Source organism: Ovis aries, chromosome 3, assembly GCF_016772045.2.
Source record: "Ovis aries strain OAR_USU_Benz2616 breed Rambouillet chromosome 3, ARS-UI_Ramb_v3.0, whole genome shotgun sequence".
Lineage (NCBI taxonomy): Eukaryota > Metazoa > Chordata > Mammalia > Artiodactyla > Bovidae > Ovis > Ovis aries.
In genome coordinates this window covers 18,298,735-18,318,644 of record NC_056056.1, presented here as the reverse complement: position 1 = coordinate 18,318,644, position 19,910 = coordinate 18,298,735, and the positions used below count along the sequence as shown (strand labels likewise).

Sequence of the window (19,910 nt, the reverse complement as noted above, 5' to 3'; positions counted from 1 at the left end):
ACAGGGAGGCCTGGCCTGCTGCAATTCATGGGTTGCAAAGAGACACGACGGAGTGACTGAACTGAATCCTAGGTGGATTCTCCAATTGAGGTTTTTGGGAGCATCTCACATTCAGCCTGGTCTTGTTCATCTAGCAAGGGTGGTGGGGAAGGAGCGGGCAGTAACCAAGCAGAGGAAAGTCCTGAAACTTTCTCCTGATTTTGCTTTTTGTTAATGGGACCACCATCTTCCCATCACCGGTGTTTGGTATCTAGTCATCTTTGACCTGGTCTTTCATTTCCAATCACATAATTTTTAAAATTTCTACATCCAGAATCTTTGTTTTAGATATTTTGGTAGGTCTAAGGGTCCAGTATGGGGGATTTTATCCTAGTCAAGTTCCTGTCTCTCATTTCTCCATCCCTACTGCCTGTCCTCTCTCCTGTAGGCTGTTTTGGTGGTTCCCTGACTGTCTCTAGGGTTCTGATTCCAGGCAGCACATCCTACTGAGGGAAGCTTTTCCTGGGATCATCCCCCTCTTCCCTGCTTTTGCTCAAGTTCTTTGTCAGTTTCTCTGTTACTGTGTTAGTCAGGGCTGTTCAGAAGGCAGGGAACAGAGATACACTCTTTTACCTCAGGGAAAAGGTAATTTATAGGACTGACTGAGAATCAGCAAGAAATTGGGATCTAAAGCAGCTCCCACCTTCTGTAGCTCCCTCAGCGGCCTCATCTGTTTTCTCTGGAGAAGTCTTTTTCTCAGTTCATACCTGTTGAGTCCTCTCTCTGCTGCTTGGCTGCCTCAAAACTGTAACATTTTGTTCTTGGCCTGTAATGAGTGGGTATCTGGTTTCTAATTTCCAGGTTTAGAGAGAGGAATCTGATTGGCTAAGATTATCTTTTTGAACAGTCACATGTCCTCATATGCTCATACCTGGATATGGCTGATGGTAGTAGAGAAAGGAGGGAGAGAGCAGGCCCTAAGCTGGTCTGGGAGGAGGGTGGGTGGTCAGGGAAACCTCCCCGGGGGAAGGGACTTTGAAATTGAGACCTCTAGGCTGTCTCTGGGCGGAGGCGGTGGGGATGGGGGTGGTGGGATGAGTTGGGCAAATGAATTTGCCCGGAGAAGGGGAAGATCCTGATCTTCTAAAGGTGAAGGGAAAATGGCTTGAAGCTGACAGTTAATTTCTGAGTGACAAGTGCAGAGGATGCTCTCAAATGGAGAATGGTTGTGTGTGTGTGTGTGTGTGTGTGTGTGTGTGTGTGCACATGTGCGCTCATATGGAGAATGGGGGTGTGCGTGTCTGTTTTGAGATAGGTGAGAATAGTGTGTATTTGAGATAGGTGAGAACAGAACCTGTTTAAAGGATTTGTGTGTGTGTGTGTTTTGAGATAGGTGAGAATAGAACCTGTTTAAAGGATTCATTTAAGAGGGAAAGCAGAGATGAAAGAAACCTCTAAGGGAGGGATGGGTCCCTTCCAAGAACATCATCTGATTTATGGGCACACTTGTGATCAGACTTTTGATTTGTTAGAAGTCTGGCTGATGGGAGCCATTTTATAACTGTCAGCTGTGGCAGATGGTTTTGTCCTGTTCAGTTAATAAAATGTGATGTGACTTGATCAAGTTCAGTTCAGACAACGTTTATCAGTTCTTTTCATATGCACAAGAAACTGTTTTAGGTACTTCTGAATTTGTGAAGGTGAGACTTGTGAAGTTGCTCCTATTAAGAAATTTAACAGTAAAGAAGCGACGGGTGGATGAATGCAGAGATTACCAGATTTCAGGCATGTAATATTCAACGATCAGTAAGGTCTGCCCTAGTATCCGCCCCCCTCTCCCCAATACACAAAGCAGAGCAGCATCTAATGCAGTGCTCCCCAACCTTTTTGGCACCAGGGACCAGTTTCATGGAAGACAGATTTTCCACGGACCCAGGGGGTGGTGGACGGTTTCGGGATGATTCTCATAGGGAGCCCACAACCTAGATCCCTTGTGAGCATGGTTCACAGTAGGGTTCATGCTCCTGTGAGAATCTGATCCCCCTCCTGATCTGACGGAGGTGGAGCTCAAGTGGTAATACCAGTGCTGGGGAGTGGCCTCAAGTACAGATGAAGCTTCCTTCGTTCACCTCCTACTGTGTGGCCTGGTTCCCAACAGGCCCCAGTATGGGGGTGAGGGACCCCTGACCTAATGAACCCTTACGTACCCATCCCCCAGGTCCAACAGTTATCAATATTTTACCAATTTTATTTTGGCTGTTTGTTCCCCCAATACCCCTTTTCTCCTCCAGTACTTTAAAGAGCGCTGAGACTCTATGGGGCAGGAATAGTGTATTGTTCAACTTACCAGCGATAACCTGAAGCATAGTGCATTGCAGATTATAGCCTTTCAGCAGACTACTGTTAGATCGGACTATTACTCAATTACAGCAGTGTAGAATTGCATGCGTTTTCTCAGTTATATAACAAAGATCATCTTTCCTTACTAGATTTGTTTAGAGTATCTTTCTGATAGCTTAAGGGATGCAGATTCAATTTCTAAGTTGGTTTTATAGAAAAATTTTATTACCATATTCTACTTAATCTTTGTCTGAAGGAATGTATGTCTGAAGTCTTAATCTTAGTCACTATCTATGATTGATGACTGTCAAGTTTTATGTGTCTTAAAGTGATATACATGCAGTCCGCATAATGGATTGGGGAGAGAGGTAACAAGATTTGAAAATCTAAGATTTTCAATTTTTTTAATAATTGGTCAATGTCTGTTACTACTTTTCTTTACTCATCCTAGTCTTGTGGGATTTTGTTTTGAGAAAAATCTTTGATCCAAATAAGGACTTTGTCAGGCATATGTGTATGTGTGTGTATGTGTGTTTACAAAGTAATTGCAAACTTAGAGTCAACTTGTAATAGTACAAAGAACTCTCTTTCATGCCTTAACCAGATTCACCAGGTGTAAAATTAAAAGTTAGGATGCACATGGTCTCTGTAATTATATTCATATTAATTTCATGTGGGAGATGCCTATGTGTGCAGGTCTGGTGGAGGAGGAATTTAGGCAGAAAAGCTAGCCAGAGGCCTGGACATGGCACAGTGCTTGGCGTGTTCAAGCAGTGACGCGGTGAGGGAGAGGGGTAGGAGACGAGGTCAGCAATGTTAACACCCTGTCACTTAAAGTCATCTAGGCCAAGGTCAGACATTCGATTTTTACCTTGAGGGCTCTAGGAAGCCACTGGAGGACTTTGAGCAAGAAAGGATGGAATCTGACTCAGTACTGCTTAAGGTGTGGTTCTTCAGTCAGCAATCACAGTGGTAGCATCACCTGGGAGCTTGTTAAAGGTGCCGGGGCTGAATCTGGACCTACTTTGTCAGAATCTCCGAGGGAAGGGCCCAAGCGTCTGTTTCACGAGCTCTCCAGGTGATTCTGATGAATATGATGATTTAAGAAGCTCTGGCCCAGCCTACATTTTCAAAAGATATCTATGGTTGCCTTGTGGAGGACAGACCATCAAGAAGGCAAAAAGGGAGGTAGGGAGAGTAGTTGGGATCTAGGTGAGAGGTCACAGTGACTGGGCCAAGGTGGTTGTGATGGAAGTGGTGAGTAGGAATCAGATGTGAAATATATTTTATAAGTAGAACCAAAAGGTTTGCTCTTAGATTGAATGTAGAGTGTAAGAGGAGGTGATGATTCATTCATAATTCCAAGGTTTTGGCCTTAGAAGGATGGAGCTGGAGTGGCCATTTACTGATTGGGATTATATAGCAGGGGGAACAGTGTAGTACTTTCTCTTGTTTGTGGGTGATGAGGGGTGGGTTTGGGGGTGTGAATGAGTTAAGGCAGGGAAGCCTGGTGTGCTGCAGTTCATGGGGTTTCAGAGTTGGACACAACTTAGTGACTGAGCAACAATAATGAGTTAAGAGTGAGATGAGTTTGAGACTTGGGAAGAGGGGGTTGCACATTTTGACAGCTGAGCTTTGGGGCCTTGTTTTAATTCCTGCCAGTGGAGGTGTATTTGTACAAGCCTAAGGTTAGGAAAGATATAGTTAGTAGTATCTTTTTTTTCCCAATCCCAAATTACATGTATTTTGTCTAATCTGCTTTAACAGGTATTGGAGTAAAGAAAACTGTAGCTTTCTGTGAAAATGTCAGTTCTAATATCACAGAGTGTAATAAATTATGTAGAAGAAGAAAACATTCCTGCTTTGAAAGCTCTTCTTGAAAAATGCAAAGATGTTGATGAGAGAAATGAGGTAAGACCAAGATTCTAAAGTTTAATTCTTCTTACAAATGTTTGTGGACTACCTACTAAGTAGGTGCAAGGCACTGTGCTAAAAGGGTAAAGGTAAGTAAGAAATACATAGTTCTCACCCTCAGTAATATTGACATAACTTCTCACAGTTAAAAGTATTTTGAATTCTGTACCTTTGAAATACATCTGAACTTCTATAAATGACTGAACATTGAATTAATGATTTAAATTTATGATCGAGAATTGTGGTTGACTTTTTTTTCTGGATAGAATAATCACTATTCAGAAATGATTCAAGAATTACTGAAATCAAAAGTATTTCTAGAGAACTTTAGAAGGGCTTCTAATCGCAATCTTTTTATAAAAGATGAACCAGAAAAAATAGATTAACGAGACACTATTAGGGCTTTTTGAAATATTTTCTTTATTGGAGCCTCAGCTGTCTTCCTTAGTTGTTCATTATACCCAGCTTGGGGTTTTAAAGACCTGCATCTTTAAGAGACAGCTAAATAGGTTGTGTGTTCTGTTTACTAAGATTGGGGAGTAAATATTTATTGTTTTCGTTAACTTGTATTAGATATTTCTGTTCAACAATCCAGCAGATAAAATGGTAATTTTATCATGAACAGCTGAGCTGCAGCATTTTAGGGACTAATAAACTTTTTGTATGAATTTGTTAAGTGGCAAAATATGTACGTTTTGTAAAACTTAAGAAAATTCTTTTTATTAGAACTATAGTTTCAATACAGTATAGTTTTTTTTTTTTGCCTGTGAATAAGATGAATAAGGACTGATTTTATTTTTATAGAAATGTATATGTATGTATATATGTGACTTATGTGTTAGACCTGCAGGATTTTCTTTATGATTTTTTTTTTTTACAGTGGGGAAAAAGTAAAATTTACTGTCTTAACCATAGTGTACTGTTCAGTAGTGTTTAGTAGTATTAAGTAATTCACATTGTTGTGAAATATCTCCAGAATTTTTTCAAATCTGAAACTCCATAACCATTATACAGTTGCCTGTTCCCCCCACCCCAGCCCCTGGTAACCACTGTTATACTTTCTATCTCTGTGAATTTGACTACTCTAGGCACTGAATATAAGTGGAACTGTACAGTGTTTGTCTTTTTGTGATTGAGCTTCCCTCATAGCTCAGTTGGTAAAGAATCCGCTTGCAGTGCAGGAGACCCCGGTTCGATTCCTGGGTTGGGAAGATCTGCTGGAGAAGAGATAGGCTACACACTTCAGTATTCTTGGGCTTCCCTTGTGGCTCAGCTGGTAAAGAATCCGTCTGCAAAGTGGGAGGCCTAGGTTCGATCCCTGGGTTGGGAAGATCCCCTGGAGAACGGAAAGTCTATCCACTCCAGTATTCTGGCCTGAGAAGTCCATGGATTGTATAGAGAGTTGGACACGGCTGAGTGACTTTCACTTACTTCATTTAGTATAACATCCTAAATGACATGTTGGTTCATCCATGTTGGAGTGTGTGACATGATTTCCTTCCATATTAAAGCTGAATACTATTCCATTATATGTAGAAGGGCTTTCCTGATAGCTCAGTTTGTAAAGAATCTACCTGCAATGCGGAAGACCTGGGTTCAGTCCCTGGGTTGGGAAGATCCTCTGGAGAAGGGAAGGGCTACCCATTCCTATAGTCTGGCTTAGAGAAGTCCATGAACTGTATAGTCTGTGGGGTTGCAAAGAGTTGGACATGACTGAGTGACTTTCACTTTCATATGCAGATACCATGTTGTGTTTATACATTTATCCACTGATAGACATTCAGGTTGTTTCCTTTCCTTGGCTTTTGTGGATAGTGCTGGATGAACATGGGTATGCAAATATTATAAATGTTTTCAAAGCTACTGAATCAACAGTTAATACGTTATTATTATTATTGACAGAGTACCTAATTTTATTAAATACTAGCTGTCATTGAAAAATCATGGTATAAAAATTTTATTAGAGTAATACAATTATGATAACTCGTTTTATTCAGTATTTATATAAATATGGTAATATTCTGTATACTTAGCTCATTTAATTTGCATAGCAGTTCTGTAAAGAATTATACTTATTTATCTCAACTTACAAATAAACTACTTAATCTCTCAGATTCTGCCTGAAGATACTTCCTGGTGAAATCCACATTAAATGCTGTTCTGTCTAACATCAAACAGGCTATGATTTGTTTATGCCCTTTTGTCTTCCGTTGAGTCTTCAGAATAAGTTCATTTAATGATGATGTCTGTATTTTCAATGTTTGTATATTGCACAAACTGTATTTTGGTTAGTTTACATCATTCCCTTTTATGATTATGCATAGTTAACAGTTGTTACACATAAATGAGATTAAAATTTATAACTGGAGATTGTTCATTGTTTTAAAAGAGCTGCTTATGGAAGTAGTCATTCTATTGGCATTAATTAATATATTTGGAATAATAAAATGATAGTTTAAAAAGATTCAGCTTTACCTCATAGATACTGTCTTTGGGAATATTGAGAAAATAGCTTCACTTGCTGCTGCTACTGCTAAGTCGCTTCAGTCGTGTCCGACTCTGTGAGACCCCATAGACGGCAGCCCACCAGGCTCCGCCGTCCCTGGGATTCTCCAGGCAAGAACACTGGAGTGGGTTGCCATTTCCTTCTCCAATGCATTAAAGTGAAAAGTGAAAGTGAAGTCGCTCAGTCGTATCCAACTCTTAGCGACCCCATGGATTGCAGCCCACCAGGCTCCTCCGTCCATGGGATCTTCCAGGCAAGAGTACTGGAGTGGGGTGCCATTGGCTTCTCCGAGCTTCACTTGGAAGGAGAAAAATAATATACAATAAGCACAAAATTGTATTGATCTTACTCACACAAAGAATGAAGTGTATTTGGTAAAAAACATAACATGTTATCAGGCATGTAGTAACATTTAAGGAGTTTTAATGATATTTACCTCTAGTTTAGTGTTATGTTAGTTAAAATTGGAGTTTTAAAATAATACTTTGAAGCAACCTGGCATTGTTAAATTATGGCTCAGTGTGAAGGTTATAGAGAAAGTAACTTTTTCAAGGCCTTTTTTGTTTTGTTTTTCAGCATTTTGCTTCTACAGCTTCTGATAAAATTATAATTTTTATAGAATTCTAAAGAGTTACTTAGACTTTCTTTCCTTCTTTCTCACCTTTAAAAAGTGAAGTACTTAATTACCTCATTTAATGTGTTTGGTTATCAGTTTTCTAAAGGTTTCTTAAATGTTATCAGTAAAAGAAAATAACGTGGGGGAAATTGCCTGTTGCCGTCCTTAGCGTATAATCGGTTGCAATTTAGTAAATACCAGTTTTCTCCCTTCTTTTCTTTCTACTTTATTTGTAAACTAGATAAAATTCTTGGCCTTTGAATATTGTCAATGATGGCAAGTCTTTGCCCTTTGTATGAATATTCTCTATGATGGCAAGTCTTTGCCTTTTGTGAAGGGCTTTAATTTAACTTTATTTTTGAAAAGAGCAAAAAGTCACTCTCAGCTCTTCTTGATAGGGTATAGTGTTGAGGTTGAACATTATTCTCTTGTTGAAGAAAGTGAAATGGGACTCTTAAGTTCAAGAGATGGATTTTGTCACGTACTTACAAGTAGAGACCCTGAAGGAAAGTTCAAAGGAGAATTTAAAAATGTTTTACTTTCACTATTATTATTGGAAGAAGTAGCTATCCTCAGAATGCCACTGCTTTAAAGAGCAATAGTTATTTAGGTCCAGAAAGGTGGCTAAGACAGTAAAGAATCTCCTTGCAATGTGGGAGACCTGGGTTCGATCCCTGGATTGGAAAGATCCCCTAGAGGAGGGCATGGCGACCCACTCCAGTATTCTTGCCTGGAGAATCCCCGTGGCCGGAGGAGCCTGGCGGGCTACATACAGTCCATTGGGTCGCAGAGAGTCGGACATGACTGAGCGACCAAGCACAACACAGCACAGCACACCTGAATACAAGTGGGGCTACCTAGGAACTGGGAAGACCAAAAAGATGCTGGATAGGCAATGTTTTTGCATGGTAGCTTCTCAGAAGCTGAGATAAAACATGGTACATGCTTTGGGGAACTTCAGCTGGAATGGCAGTGTTCTGTTTTGGTGTGTTTTGGTTTGAGGTTCTTACCAGTAGTATAGGGGTTCTATGAGTTATGTGATCCTATATTTTTTGGGAAAGAAATGGACTTGAGATTTGTTGAGATGTGTGTAGCGGGTTAGGTAGGGAAGGGGCTTTTAGTGATTCACATTGAAGTAAAAGAATCAAGTTGTCATGACTGTTTGTTTCTAAGTCACTATCTCTACAACTATAGTTACTAGATGGATTAAGCCAGAACTAATAGAATAAATATGTTTTGTGATAAGGCACAACTTACAAGGTAAATATCATTCTGTCTTTTTGGATTAATTTATGGCAGCCTTTCCTGAGAATCACTTATTTATTTGGATAGTGAAGCTACAGAAGGTTAAAGATTGCTTTTGAGTTCATATAATAGCTCCTCAAATAGTGGCTTAATCGAATTAAGGTCTTACTTTTCTCATGTAATGACAAGCTGGAGGAGCCATTCCAAGGTCTCAGGATATCTTCCCAGGCTCCTTCTGCCCTTCTGGTCACTCCATTGGGTGCCAGTTATTCCCATCAGTTGTTTTGATACAACTGCAGCATTGTGTCCACATATCAGGCAAGAAGGAAAAGGGCACAAGCCAGCTGAGTTGGTCTAATTACCAAGCTTTCCCGGGAGATCTCACTAGAGTGGTAGCATGGATGGTTTCCAACTGCAAGTAAGGCTGAACAATGTAGGTTTTTTCACTGAGCAGACTGCCACCCCCAACAAAATCCTGTCGCTCTAGATATTGGGTAGACAAATGGTAGTTTCTGCAAGAGAAATTTATGACTATTCAGGTCTCATTTAGCTTGTTTATAGTTAATCACGTTTATACCAACTTTTTTTTGTATTATGGTTTTTTAATACACATCTAATTTATTTTTTCCCTCATACTTGAAAAGCACCTTTCTTTGTGAACTATCTGAAATGTGCCTGTGACCACAGAAGGTGAACAGAAAGCACCCAAGTCTTTGGATTTGCAGTTTTGAAAACTGATGTGCAAGTCCTATATCCTTCAGTTCACCTCAGTCACTCAGTTGTGTCTGACTCTTTGTGACCCCACGAACTGCAGCACACCAGGCTTCCCTGTCTATCACCAACTCCTGGAGTTTACCAAAACTCATGTCCATTGAGTTGGTGATGCCATCCAACCATCATCCTCTGTCATCCCCTTCTCCTGCTGCCCTCAATTTTTCCTAGCATCAGGGTCTTTTCAAAAGAGTCAGCTTTTTGCATCAGGTGGTCAAAGTATTGGAGTTTCAGTTTCAACATCAGTCCTTCCAATGAACACCCAGAACTGATCTCCTTTAGGATGGACTGGTTGGATCTCCTTGCAGTCCAAGGGACTCTCAAGAGTCTTCTCCAACACCACACTCCAAAAGCATCAATTCTTTGGCACTCGGCTTTCTTCACAGTCCAACTCTCATATCCATACATGACTACTGGAAAAACCATAGCCTTGACTAGATGGACCTCTGTTGGCAAAGTAATGCCTCTGCTTTTGAATATGCTGTCTTCCTTCCAAGGAGTAAGCGTCTTTTAATTTCATGGCTGCAGTCACCATCTGCAGTGATTTTGGAGCCCAGAAAAATAAAGTCAGCTACTGTTTCCACTGTTTCCCCATCTATTTCCCATGAAGTGATGGGACCAGATGCCATGATCTTCCTTTTCTGAATGTTGCGTTTAAGCCAAATTTTTCACTCTCCTCTTTCACTTTCATCAGGAGGCTTTTTAGTTCCTCTTCACTTTCTGCCATAAGGGTGGTGTCATCTGCGTATCTGAGGTTATTGATATTTCTCCTGGCAGTCTTGATTCCAGCGTGTGCTTCCTCCAGCACAGCTTTTCTCATGATGTACTCTGCATACAAGTTAAATAAGCAGGAAGACAATATACAGCCTTGACGTACTCCTTTTCCTGTTTGGAACCAGTCTGTTGTTCCACGTGCAGTTCTAACTGTTGCTTCCTGACCTGCATATAGGTTTCTCAAAAGGCAAGTCAGGTGGTCTGGTATTCCCATCTCCTTCAGAATTTCCCACAGTTTATTGTGATCCACACAATCAAAGGCTTTGGCATAGTCAATAAGGCAGAAATAGATGTTTTTCTGGAACTCTCTTGCTTTTTCCATGATCCAGCAAATGTTGGCAATTTAATCTCTGGTTCCTCTGCCTTTTCTAAAACCAGCTTGAATATCTGGAAGTTCACGGTTCACGTATTGCTGAAGCCTGGCTTGGAGAATTTTGAGCATTACTTTACTAGTGTGTGAGATGAGTGCAATTGTGCGGTAGTTCGAACATTCTTTGGCATTACCTTTCTTTGGGATTGGAATGAAAACTGACCTTTTCCAGTCCTATGGCCACTGCTGAGATTTCCAAAATTGCTGACATACTGAGTGCAGCACTTTCACAGCATGATCTTTTAGGATTTGAAATAGCTCCACTGGAATTCCATCACCTCCACTAGCTTTGTTCATAATGATGCTTTCTAAGGGCCACTTGACTTCACATTCCAGGACGTCTCGCTCTAGTTGAGTGATCACACCATTCTGATTATCTGGGTCATGAGATCTTTTTTATACAGTTCTTCTGTGTATTCTTGCCAGCTCTTCTTAATACCTTCTGCTTCTGTTAAATCCATACCATTTCTGTCCTTTATTGAGCCCATCTTTGCATGCAATGTTCCCTTGGTATCTCTAATTTTCTTGAAGAGATCTGTAGTCTTTCCCATTCTGTTGTTTTCCTCTGTTTCTTTGCATTGATCACTGAGGAAGGCTTTCTTATCTCTCCTTGCTATTCTTGGGAACTCTGCATTCAAATGGTTATATCTTTCCTTTTCTCCTTTGCTTTTCGCTTCCCTTCTTTTCACAGCTATTTGTAAGGCCTCCTCAGACAGCCATTTTGCCTTTTTGCATTTCCTTTTCTTCAGGATAGTCTTGATCCCTGTCTCCTGTACAGTGTCATGAACCTCCGTCCATAATTCATCAGGCACTCTATCAGATCTAGTCCCTTAAATCTATTTCTCACTTCTACTGTATAATCATAAGGGATTTGATTTACGTCATACCTGAATGATCTAGTGGTTTTCCCTACTTTCTTCAATTTACATCTGAATTTTGCAATAAGGAGTTCATGATCTGAGCCACAGTCAGCCTCCAGTCTTGTTTTTCCTGACTGTGTAGAGCTTCTCCCATCTTTGGCTGCAAAGAATATAATCAGTCTGATTTCAGTGTTGACCATCTGGTTTGTCCATGTGTAGAGTCTTCTTTTTTGTTGTTGGGAGAGGGTGTTTGCTATGACCAGTGCGTTCTCTTGGCAAAACTCATCTAGCCTTTGCCCTGCTTCATTCTGTACTCCAAGGCCAAATTTGCCTATTACTCCAGGTGCTTTTTAACTTCCTACTTTTGCATTCCAGTCCCCTATAATGAAAAGGATATCTTTTTTGGTTGTTAGTTCTAAAAGGTCTTGTAGGTCTTCATAGAGCTGTTCAACTTCAGCTTCTTCAGTGTTATGGGTTGGAGCATAGACTTGGTTTACCGTGTTATTGAATGGTTTGCCTTGGAAATGAACAGAGATCATTCTGTATCCTTAGGGCCATAGATTCACCTGGTTGGCTTTAATTTATATATTATACCAATGAATTTGTTTTATCCCAGTTAATTAGAAGGCAGAAACATGCTGTAGAAAGGAAGTCAGAGACATTAGCGCTGACAGAGGCAAGCCTGGTATAATGATTGATGTCGGTAGTTATGACTCAGAGTCATAAACATAATGTTTAAGTTAATCTGTTTAACAAGTAGCAATGTGCACATTACTTTAAGAAAAAAACAGTTATCATAGAGTTATAATAAAATATAATATTTAAAGGATAAACTTTTCACCTGGAAAATCTACTTATGCATAATATCTCATTCTCTAGTGACTCTGGTTGAATGACATGTGACTACCACTTGTAATTTAGCATCCATCATTATATGAGTATCTGTCTGTAACTCAATTTACTTGTGTACCTTAACTCAGTCTTTGTGTTTCTCTATACTTGTATTCTTACAGTAGCATGTGTTGTTACTAGGATTATTTGCTTGTTCATATGTTGCCATTAGTAGATTTATAAATTCTTCTGTACTTTGCTCACTCATTTACTCATTTACAAATATATAAACACCTGTGTGGCAGTCACTGCGCCTTACGGGGGAGTTTCAGTATTCAACAAAACAATCATGCTTCCCACCCTCAGGGAGTTTAGGGCCTTTAGAGGAAAAACAATAATAGTTGTTTATCATGCAAATAAAAGTGTAAGTACAAACAAGGATTAGCATGGTATACAACATTAGAGTGGGTTAGCAAGGCTTCCCTGCTGGGTTGGTGTTTGACCCAAGAGATGCCAGGTGGGAAATAGTTAACTGGGTGGGGTAGAGGGATCTAGAGGTGTGAAAGAGCTTGTGTACAGTTTGAGGACCCACGTGTGAGGAGGAAATGGCCTGGCTTAGGTTTCAAGGTAGACTTTAATGGACTGCAGGCCATGTAAGGACTTCAGTTCTTACCCAGAAGAATCTAGGAAACAATTAAGGATTTTAAGCAGTGGAATATTGTCAAATTAGCATTTTAAAAAATTACTGTTTTCCTGCACATTGGTATACATTCAGTAAGTAGGTGCTTAATCTGTCAATGGAACTTCAGTTTTGGTGAAATTTTTTTCCTTACACCTTGGTATGTTTTGGCACCTTTAGTACTATCACTGCTAGCCCAGAGCTTCTGGTCTGTTTCATATCACGGCATGTACAGAAAATGATCGTGTGGGTCCCGGACTTGGGATAGACGAAGCTGACAGCTGGGGGAACCTGTCCCAGGATCCAGCTGTCCAGGCCCTGCCCCACAGTCTAAAGGCTTGGGAGCCCGTGTCTTAACTGCCGTGACTCATTCTGGGGACAGGCTGGACAGCGCTGCTGTAGCTAGTAGGAACTTTAGTGTAATGAGTTAAGGTTATAAGGGAAGGCTTCAGAAAACTCCATGATATTGCAGCACCTGTATTGTTTTTACTGTTTTACTTTTCTCCCTCTGGTCCTGATAAAAACATCTTACACACACAGCAAAACTACATTGTGTATCATATTCTAGCTGTATTGTTAGAGAATTTGGTTGCCATAGATATTCTGAGATTATTGTGGAAATTGCTTTTCAGTGCCTAGTATTACACATGTTGCTTATTTTGAATAAAATTGCAGTGCCCAAAACAGATTACGAATGCTATTGTAAGGGATAGAAAAGCATTTTCTCTTTGACTTTCATATTATTTGTAAGCTGAAAAGTTGAATTCAGAGGTGTTTCTAAATTAAGTGCTGTAAGTAGAGCTTAACATCATGGAAATGTATGGGTGGTATATTTAACTGGCGTTTCAGTTAACATGCAGCATCCTGAATGTTCTCCGTGTCTCTTCCGTCTCTAGTGTGGCCAGACTCCATTGATGATAGCTGCTGAACAAGGCAATCTGGAAATAGTGAAAGAATTAATTAAGAATGGCGCTAATTGCAATCTGGAAGATTTGGTATATATTGACTTACTCATTTGCCTTTTTCGTTTCTTTAACTTTGCTGCTTGGTTTTACGAAGTGATTCAGAAGTGTTAGATTACAGATTGTACTTCTGCTGTGTATCACCATTGCTCAGTAGTATGCTAACTTGAGTTTTTAAAAAGGGTAATATAGGAGAGGAATTTTTACCTTCATTGAGAAGTCTCAGCTCTTTGTGTATTTTTTTATGTATAGATAGCACTCACTGAATAAGCAACACATGTAGCCACTCCAGTATTCTTACCTGAAAAATCCCATGTACAGAGGAACCGGGTGGGCTATAGTCCATAGCATTGGAAGGAGTTGGACACGACTGAGTGACTAAGCATGCACGGATATACACACACTCAAAATTAAATGCCTGCCTAGAAGATATCCGTGTAAGAGTCAAACTGCTAAATAACTCCCCATAATGGTATCTTACTATTATAAACATCATTACCTAGGATAAGCCAGAAAGATGTGGTTTCTTCTGATACCATTTGTGAAGGATAAATCACTATTCGAGAGGCTTACTTCTCTGTTTTTGAGGAATTATTTTTCAGGGTCACATAACCATATCTGTTTTTCTGTTTGTCTTTATAATTCAAATTGACGATACTAAATTGACAATTGTAATTCAACAATCATTTAAATTAAATGACAGTACATGTGAATAAAAGGATAGGATAATTGCAGCCTTTAAAAAATAAAGGCTTTATCATTTAGTTTCTGAACACATCACATGGGATGGTTTTAGTTTAATAGTTTGTAAATATGCTTTTTTATTTGATTACAGGCTCTTGAATTTCAGTTTATAATAGTGGTTGTAGCCACATGGATTAACTTTGAGGTTTTGATACTCATTTTTTCTCCTTTTTAAAAAACACGGTGATTAAAAGTCCAGTGAAAAGACTGCAAAGAGTTGTAAAGCCATTTCTACATCATTATAGTCAATAGGTAGAGAGATAAATTCTTTTTTTTTTAGATAAATTCTTAACAGAGTTTATGCTTCAGTGTTATTTCAGAGTAGCTTAGAGTGTGTCAGATCATGTCAATTTGGTATGATCATCTGTATGTAAATTCAAATTTAACTGACTTTGGAATGTTATTTGTTTTGAAACGATAACATTTGTGTCTGTATGTTTCAGGATAACTGGACAGCGCTTATATCAGCCTCAAAAGAAGGGCACCTGCACATTGTGGATGAGCTGCTCAAGTGCGGGGCCAGCTTGGAGCACCGGGATATGGTACGGACTCACTTTACAGTTGTCAGTCAGCTGCAGTCTCAGTAACAGTAATAGATATTTGTGAAGTCTTGTAGTTTTGTGTGTCAGGTGACGTTGTTTTTAGGGTTGGGCATTGAAATGACCCTCAGTTCAGTTCAGTCACTCAGTCGCGTCCGACTCTTTGCGACCTATGAATTGCAGCATGCCAGACTGCAACCATGAAATTAAAAGACGCTTACTCCTCAGAAGAAAAGTTGTGACCAACCTAGATAGCATGTTTAAAAGCAGAGACATTACTTTGCCAACAAAGGTGCATCTAGTCAAGGCTATGGTTTTCCAGTGGTCATGTATGGATGTGAGAGTTGGACTGTGAAGAAAGCTGAGCGCTGAAGAATTGATGCTTTTCAATTGTGGTGCTGGAGAAGACTCTTGAGAATCCGTTGGACTGCATGGAGATCCAACCAGTCCATCCTGGAGGAGATCAGCCCTGGGATTTCTTTGGAGGGAATGATGCTGAAGCTGAAATTCCAGTACTTTGGCCACTTCCTTTGAAGAGTTGACTCATTGGAAAAGACTCTGATGCTGGGAGGGATTGGGGGCAAGAGGAGAAGGGGACAACAGAGGATGAGATGGCTGGATGGCATCACTGACTCGATGCACGTGAGTCTGAGTGAACTCCAGGAGTTGGTGATGGACGGGGAGGCCTGGTGTGCTGTGATTCATGGGGTTGCAAAGAGTCGGACATGACTGAGCAACTGAACTGAACTGAGGACTCCCTGTTCATCACCCACTCCCGGAGTTCACTCAGACTCACTTCCATCGAGTCGGTGATGCCATCCAGCCATCTCATCCTCTGTCATCTCCTTCTCCTCCTGCCCTCAATCTTCCCTAGCATCAGGGTCTCTTCCAATGAGTCAGCTCTTTGCATGAGGTGGCCAAAATATTGGAATTTCAGCTTCAACATCAGTCCTTTCAATGAGCAATCAGGACTGATCTCCTTTAGGATGGACTGGTTGGATCTCCTTGCAGTCCAAGGGACTCTCAAGAGTTCTCCAACACCACAGTTCAAAAGCATCAATTCTTCGGCACTCAGCTTCCTTTGTAGTACAACTCTCGCATCCATACATGACCACTGGAAAAACCATAGCCTTGACTAGATGGACCTCTGTTGGCAAAGTAATGTCTTTGCTTTTGAATATGCTATCTAAGTTGGTCAAAACTTTCCTTCCAAGGAGTAAGCGTCTTTTAATTTCACGGCTGCAGTCACCATCTGCAGTGATTTTGGAGCCCAGAAAAATAAAGTCTGACACTGTTTCCACTGTTTCCCCATCTATTTCCCATGAAGTGATGGGACCAGATGCCATGATCTTCCTTTTCTGAATATTGACCTTTAAGCCAACTTTTTCACTCTCCTCTTTCACCTTCATCAAGAAGCTTTTTAGTTCCTCTTGACTTTCTACCTTAAGGGTAGTGTCATCTGCATATCTGAGGTTATTGATATTTCTCCCCTCAAGAATGCTTTAAAACCCAGGTGATATAATGTACCTCCTTAGAATACTCTTAATCACATTTTCTGTTTATTTCAGTTTAAAATTCTCAAATATTGTTAAGACAACACATTACTCTTTATAATGTATCAATGAGAGAATTGTTTTCTTTAAGGAGAACTTTAAGAGAGACATAGTATAGTTTTGAAAATATTTTCACTGATTAAAGTTATGGTATTCAGAATAATGTAAGTTTATTTTAAAAATATAACTGTTTAGATATGCCATCTGTACACATTTCAAGATTCTCAAGATCTGATTCTTAATCATCTTAGCTCTTGTTTGATCTTAGCATGTACCTAAAGCATAAAGGTGAAGAAAAGGATCGTGAAGGCTTCTTACTCTACAAAATGTTGAAATTGAACTGCCTTGATAAAACATGTATTATTTTGCTGATGATGCTTTATGAAGTACAGGTGGTCTGAATTTTTAAGAAACTTCAGCATTCTACCACCTTTCATTTAATATTATACTGTACAATATAATTTACACAGTGTTCTTGCTTCTACAGTATTATTCTAAAACTCAGTGAAGGTATTGGTATACTTATTTTTATAGAAAGATACAGAACTATTTGTATCCTTCCTTTTGCTGAAAAGAAATGGAAGTGCATCGCTATAAAAGTTTAGGGAGAGAAGGTGATGATGTCAGTAACCTAGGCAAAGGATGGATACCTGACAGGCAGGAGGAAAATGTAGTGTTCTTATCTTATTGGCATGTAAAGTAGAAGAGAAATTCATAGAATTACCTAGTTCCCGATATTTTATTAAAAGCACCATACCAGTTTATCAGGTGAATTAATATATTTTTCTGTTTGCATAATTCCATTACATTTAGTAATTGAAATGAAAAAAGAGTTCTCTCTCTCTAAATAAATATCTATATGTAGATATATATTTTAGCATTTCCTTTCCCTGATAGCTCAGTTGGTGAAGAATTCGCCTGCAATGCAAGAGACCCTGGTTCTATTCCTGGGTTGGGAAGATCTGCTGGAGAAGGGATAGGTTACCCAGTCTAGTCTTGGGCTTCCCTTGTGGCTCAGTGATAAAGAATCCGTCCGCAATGCGGGAGACCTAGGTTCAATCCCTGGGTTGGGAAGATCCCTTGGAGAAGGGAAAGGCTACTCACTCCACTGTTCTGGCCTGGAGAATTCCATGGACTATAGTGTCTGTGGTGTCACAAAGAATCAGTCACGACTGAGCGACTTTCATTTTCACTTTCTTGCATTACAAAATGCTTCAGGTTCAGATTCATCTTGTATTTTCCCTGTCTTATTTCTGTGATTCTCCCTCCTGGAATCAATCAGTTTCCCAAGGGGCCCTAGTTCTTGATATTCAAAAGTGATATTTAGAAACCAATAATCTAGTCAGGTATACTTATTGCTACTGAGATGTCTCTGCTTCTTGTCCTCCTCAGTAGATGTAGAAAATACATAACTCTTGCATACACGTTACATATGTCTATTCTGTATATCTGTGTGTGTGTGTATATATTAATAAAGAGACTCAGTTGATGTGTGTGGGTGTATGTTTTTTTAATGAAAAGACTTAGTTGATAACTGTGAACCCAGTCTACAGTAAGCCTTCTCCATTTTCTTAATTTGTAACACTCTTCTGACTGAGAAATCTGGCTCACACTATCTACACAGAATATTTATTTATTTGTTCAACTCTAGTAAACAAATAGTTTCAGAATTTCTAACTCATACCCTGAAACAGATTTGCCACTAAATACAGTGTTTGTATACAGTTCTTTTTGAATGTTGCATTACAGAATTCAGTCAAAATACTGCTTTCTGCCATTACCTGGATCAGGTTCTAAGTAATTGTGTGATATACTTGTAATATAATTAATTCATCCTAGTCTGTATTCTGTCTTTCCTAGATTCTAGTTGATTTTTTAAAGATTTACATACAGTAAAATTCACTCTCTGGTGTTCAGTTCTGTGGGTTTTGACACATTTGTGATATCATTCATCCACCATAGCTCTGTGCAGAGCAGTTCCATTGCATCAACTGTACCCTCATGCTGCTTCTTTATAACCATCCCCTCCACCTACTCCCCAGTCTGTGGCTACTGTCTGTCTACCCTTTCCATAGTTTTGCCTTTTTCAGGTTAGAGCTACTTATTTTATTTTACCTCTTTTAGTGATGATGAAACAGAATCAAGAGGATTAAGTGGTTTATATTCTTGCATCCAAATTTGGATTGGTCCAAATACTTTTCTTTTTTAGGCAAACAAAACATTCACTTCTTAGTATAATTTGCTTACATTTGTCTCTTTTATTGAATTGCATGATAGCTAAAGAGAACACTGCTAAAACTAAGAATGTTGCTTTATAGCTTAGAAAATAGGAAGTTACCATGCCGTTAATTCATACTTAATGACTTTGCTTGCTCCTGGAAATCATGATCTATAGATCATTGCCTTTGTATCTTCTCTTTTAGCAAGAGGTACAATACCAATCTGGAATTTATAGGATGAGTTTAGATGCAGGAGTTGAATGGGATGGCTGGAATCCATCTCTGGAAAAAATCTAGACTCACACCAGGAGGAGAGTATCTAGGGACATAGAATATTTGCCAAAGGAATATATTTAAACAGCCAAAATAAATCTTGGAAATTTAGAAGAGTCCAGTGTGAATGTTCCCTGTATCAATTTCCAAAAATATAATGCAAACTTTGGAGTAATCATTACTGGACTTAAGATATTGGACTTTGTCCAGATATGATTGTGTATTTCCCTGGGGAGCTTGGGTGTTTAGAACTGCATAGTAGTGATTACATGAAACAGTGGTTTTATAGAGAACGATCACAAAAGAAGCTTCATTGATGACATTTTTGTCCTTGGAGACAGTCCGGTGTTTTATTTCCCTCCTCTCCCCCCCCTTTTTTTTCCCTGAAGGGAGGATGGACGGCTCTTATGTGGGCGTGTTATAAAGGCCGTACTGAAGTGGTTGAGCTGCTGCTTTCTCATGGTGCCAATCCAAGTGTTACTGGTCTGGTAAGCGTTAACAAAAAATTCATCTGTAATAGAAGTGGTAAGTTCTTCTAGGAAATACTTAAGATTGGCTGTACTTTGGACTTCATATTGGATAAAATGATCTAGATCTTACCAAAAATAATTCGCAATGTGATTTCAAAACACAAGGGAATTTTTTTTTGAAGCTAAGCTTTTTTTCTCAATTTTTATCAACAAAAAAGCACCTTAAATGTTAGTTACAGCTATATAATATTTCAAAAGGAGATTT

At 39.4% G+C, this 19,910-nt stretch overlaps 1 protein-coding gene across 15 annotated transcripts in view; it reads left to right on the top strand.

The window, feature by feature from the left end:
- Nucleotides 1-19,910, top strand: part of KIDINS220 (kinase D interacting substrate 220) — a 91,251-nt gene that overhangs the window by 1,628 nt on the left and 69,713 nt on the right. For all 15 annotated transcript variants that reach the window (XM_027966499.2, XM_027966496.2, XM_060411840.1 and 12 more), the window contains exons 2-5: nucleotides 4,087-4,230; nucleotides 13,782-13,880; nucleotides 15,035-15,133; nucleotides 19,565-19,663. In XM_027966499.2, coding sequence (XP_027822300.1) covers nucleotides 4,123-4,230; nucleotides 13,782-13,880; nucleotides 15,035-15,133; nucleotides 19,565-19,663 — 405 coding nt within the window. In that variant the 5' untranslated portion in view covers nucleotides 4,087-4,122. The remainder of the gene's footprint in view (nucleotides 1-4,086; nucleotides 4,231-13,781; nucleotides 13,881-15,034; nucleotides 15,134-19,564; nucleotides 19,664-19,910) is intronic.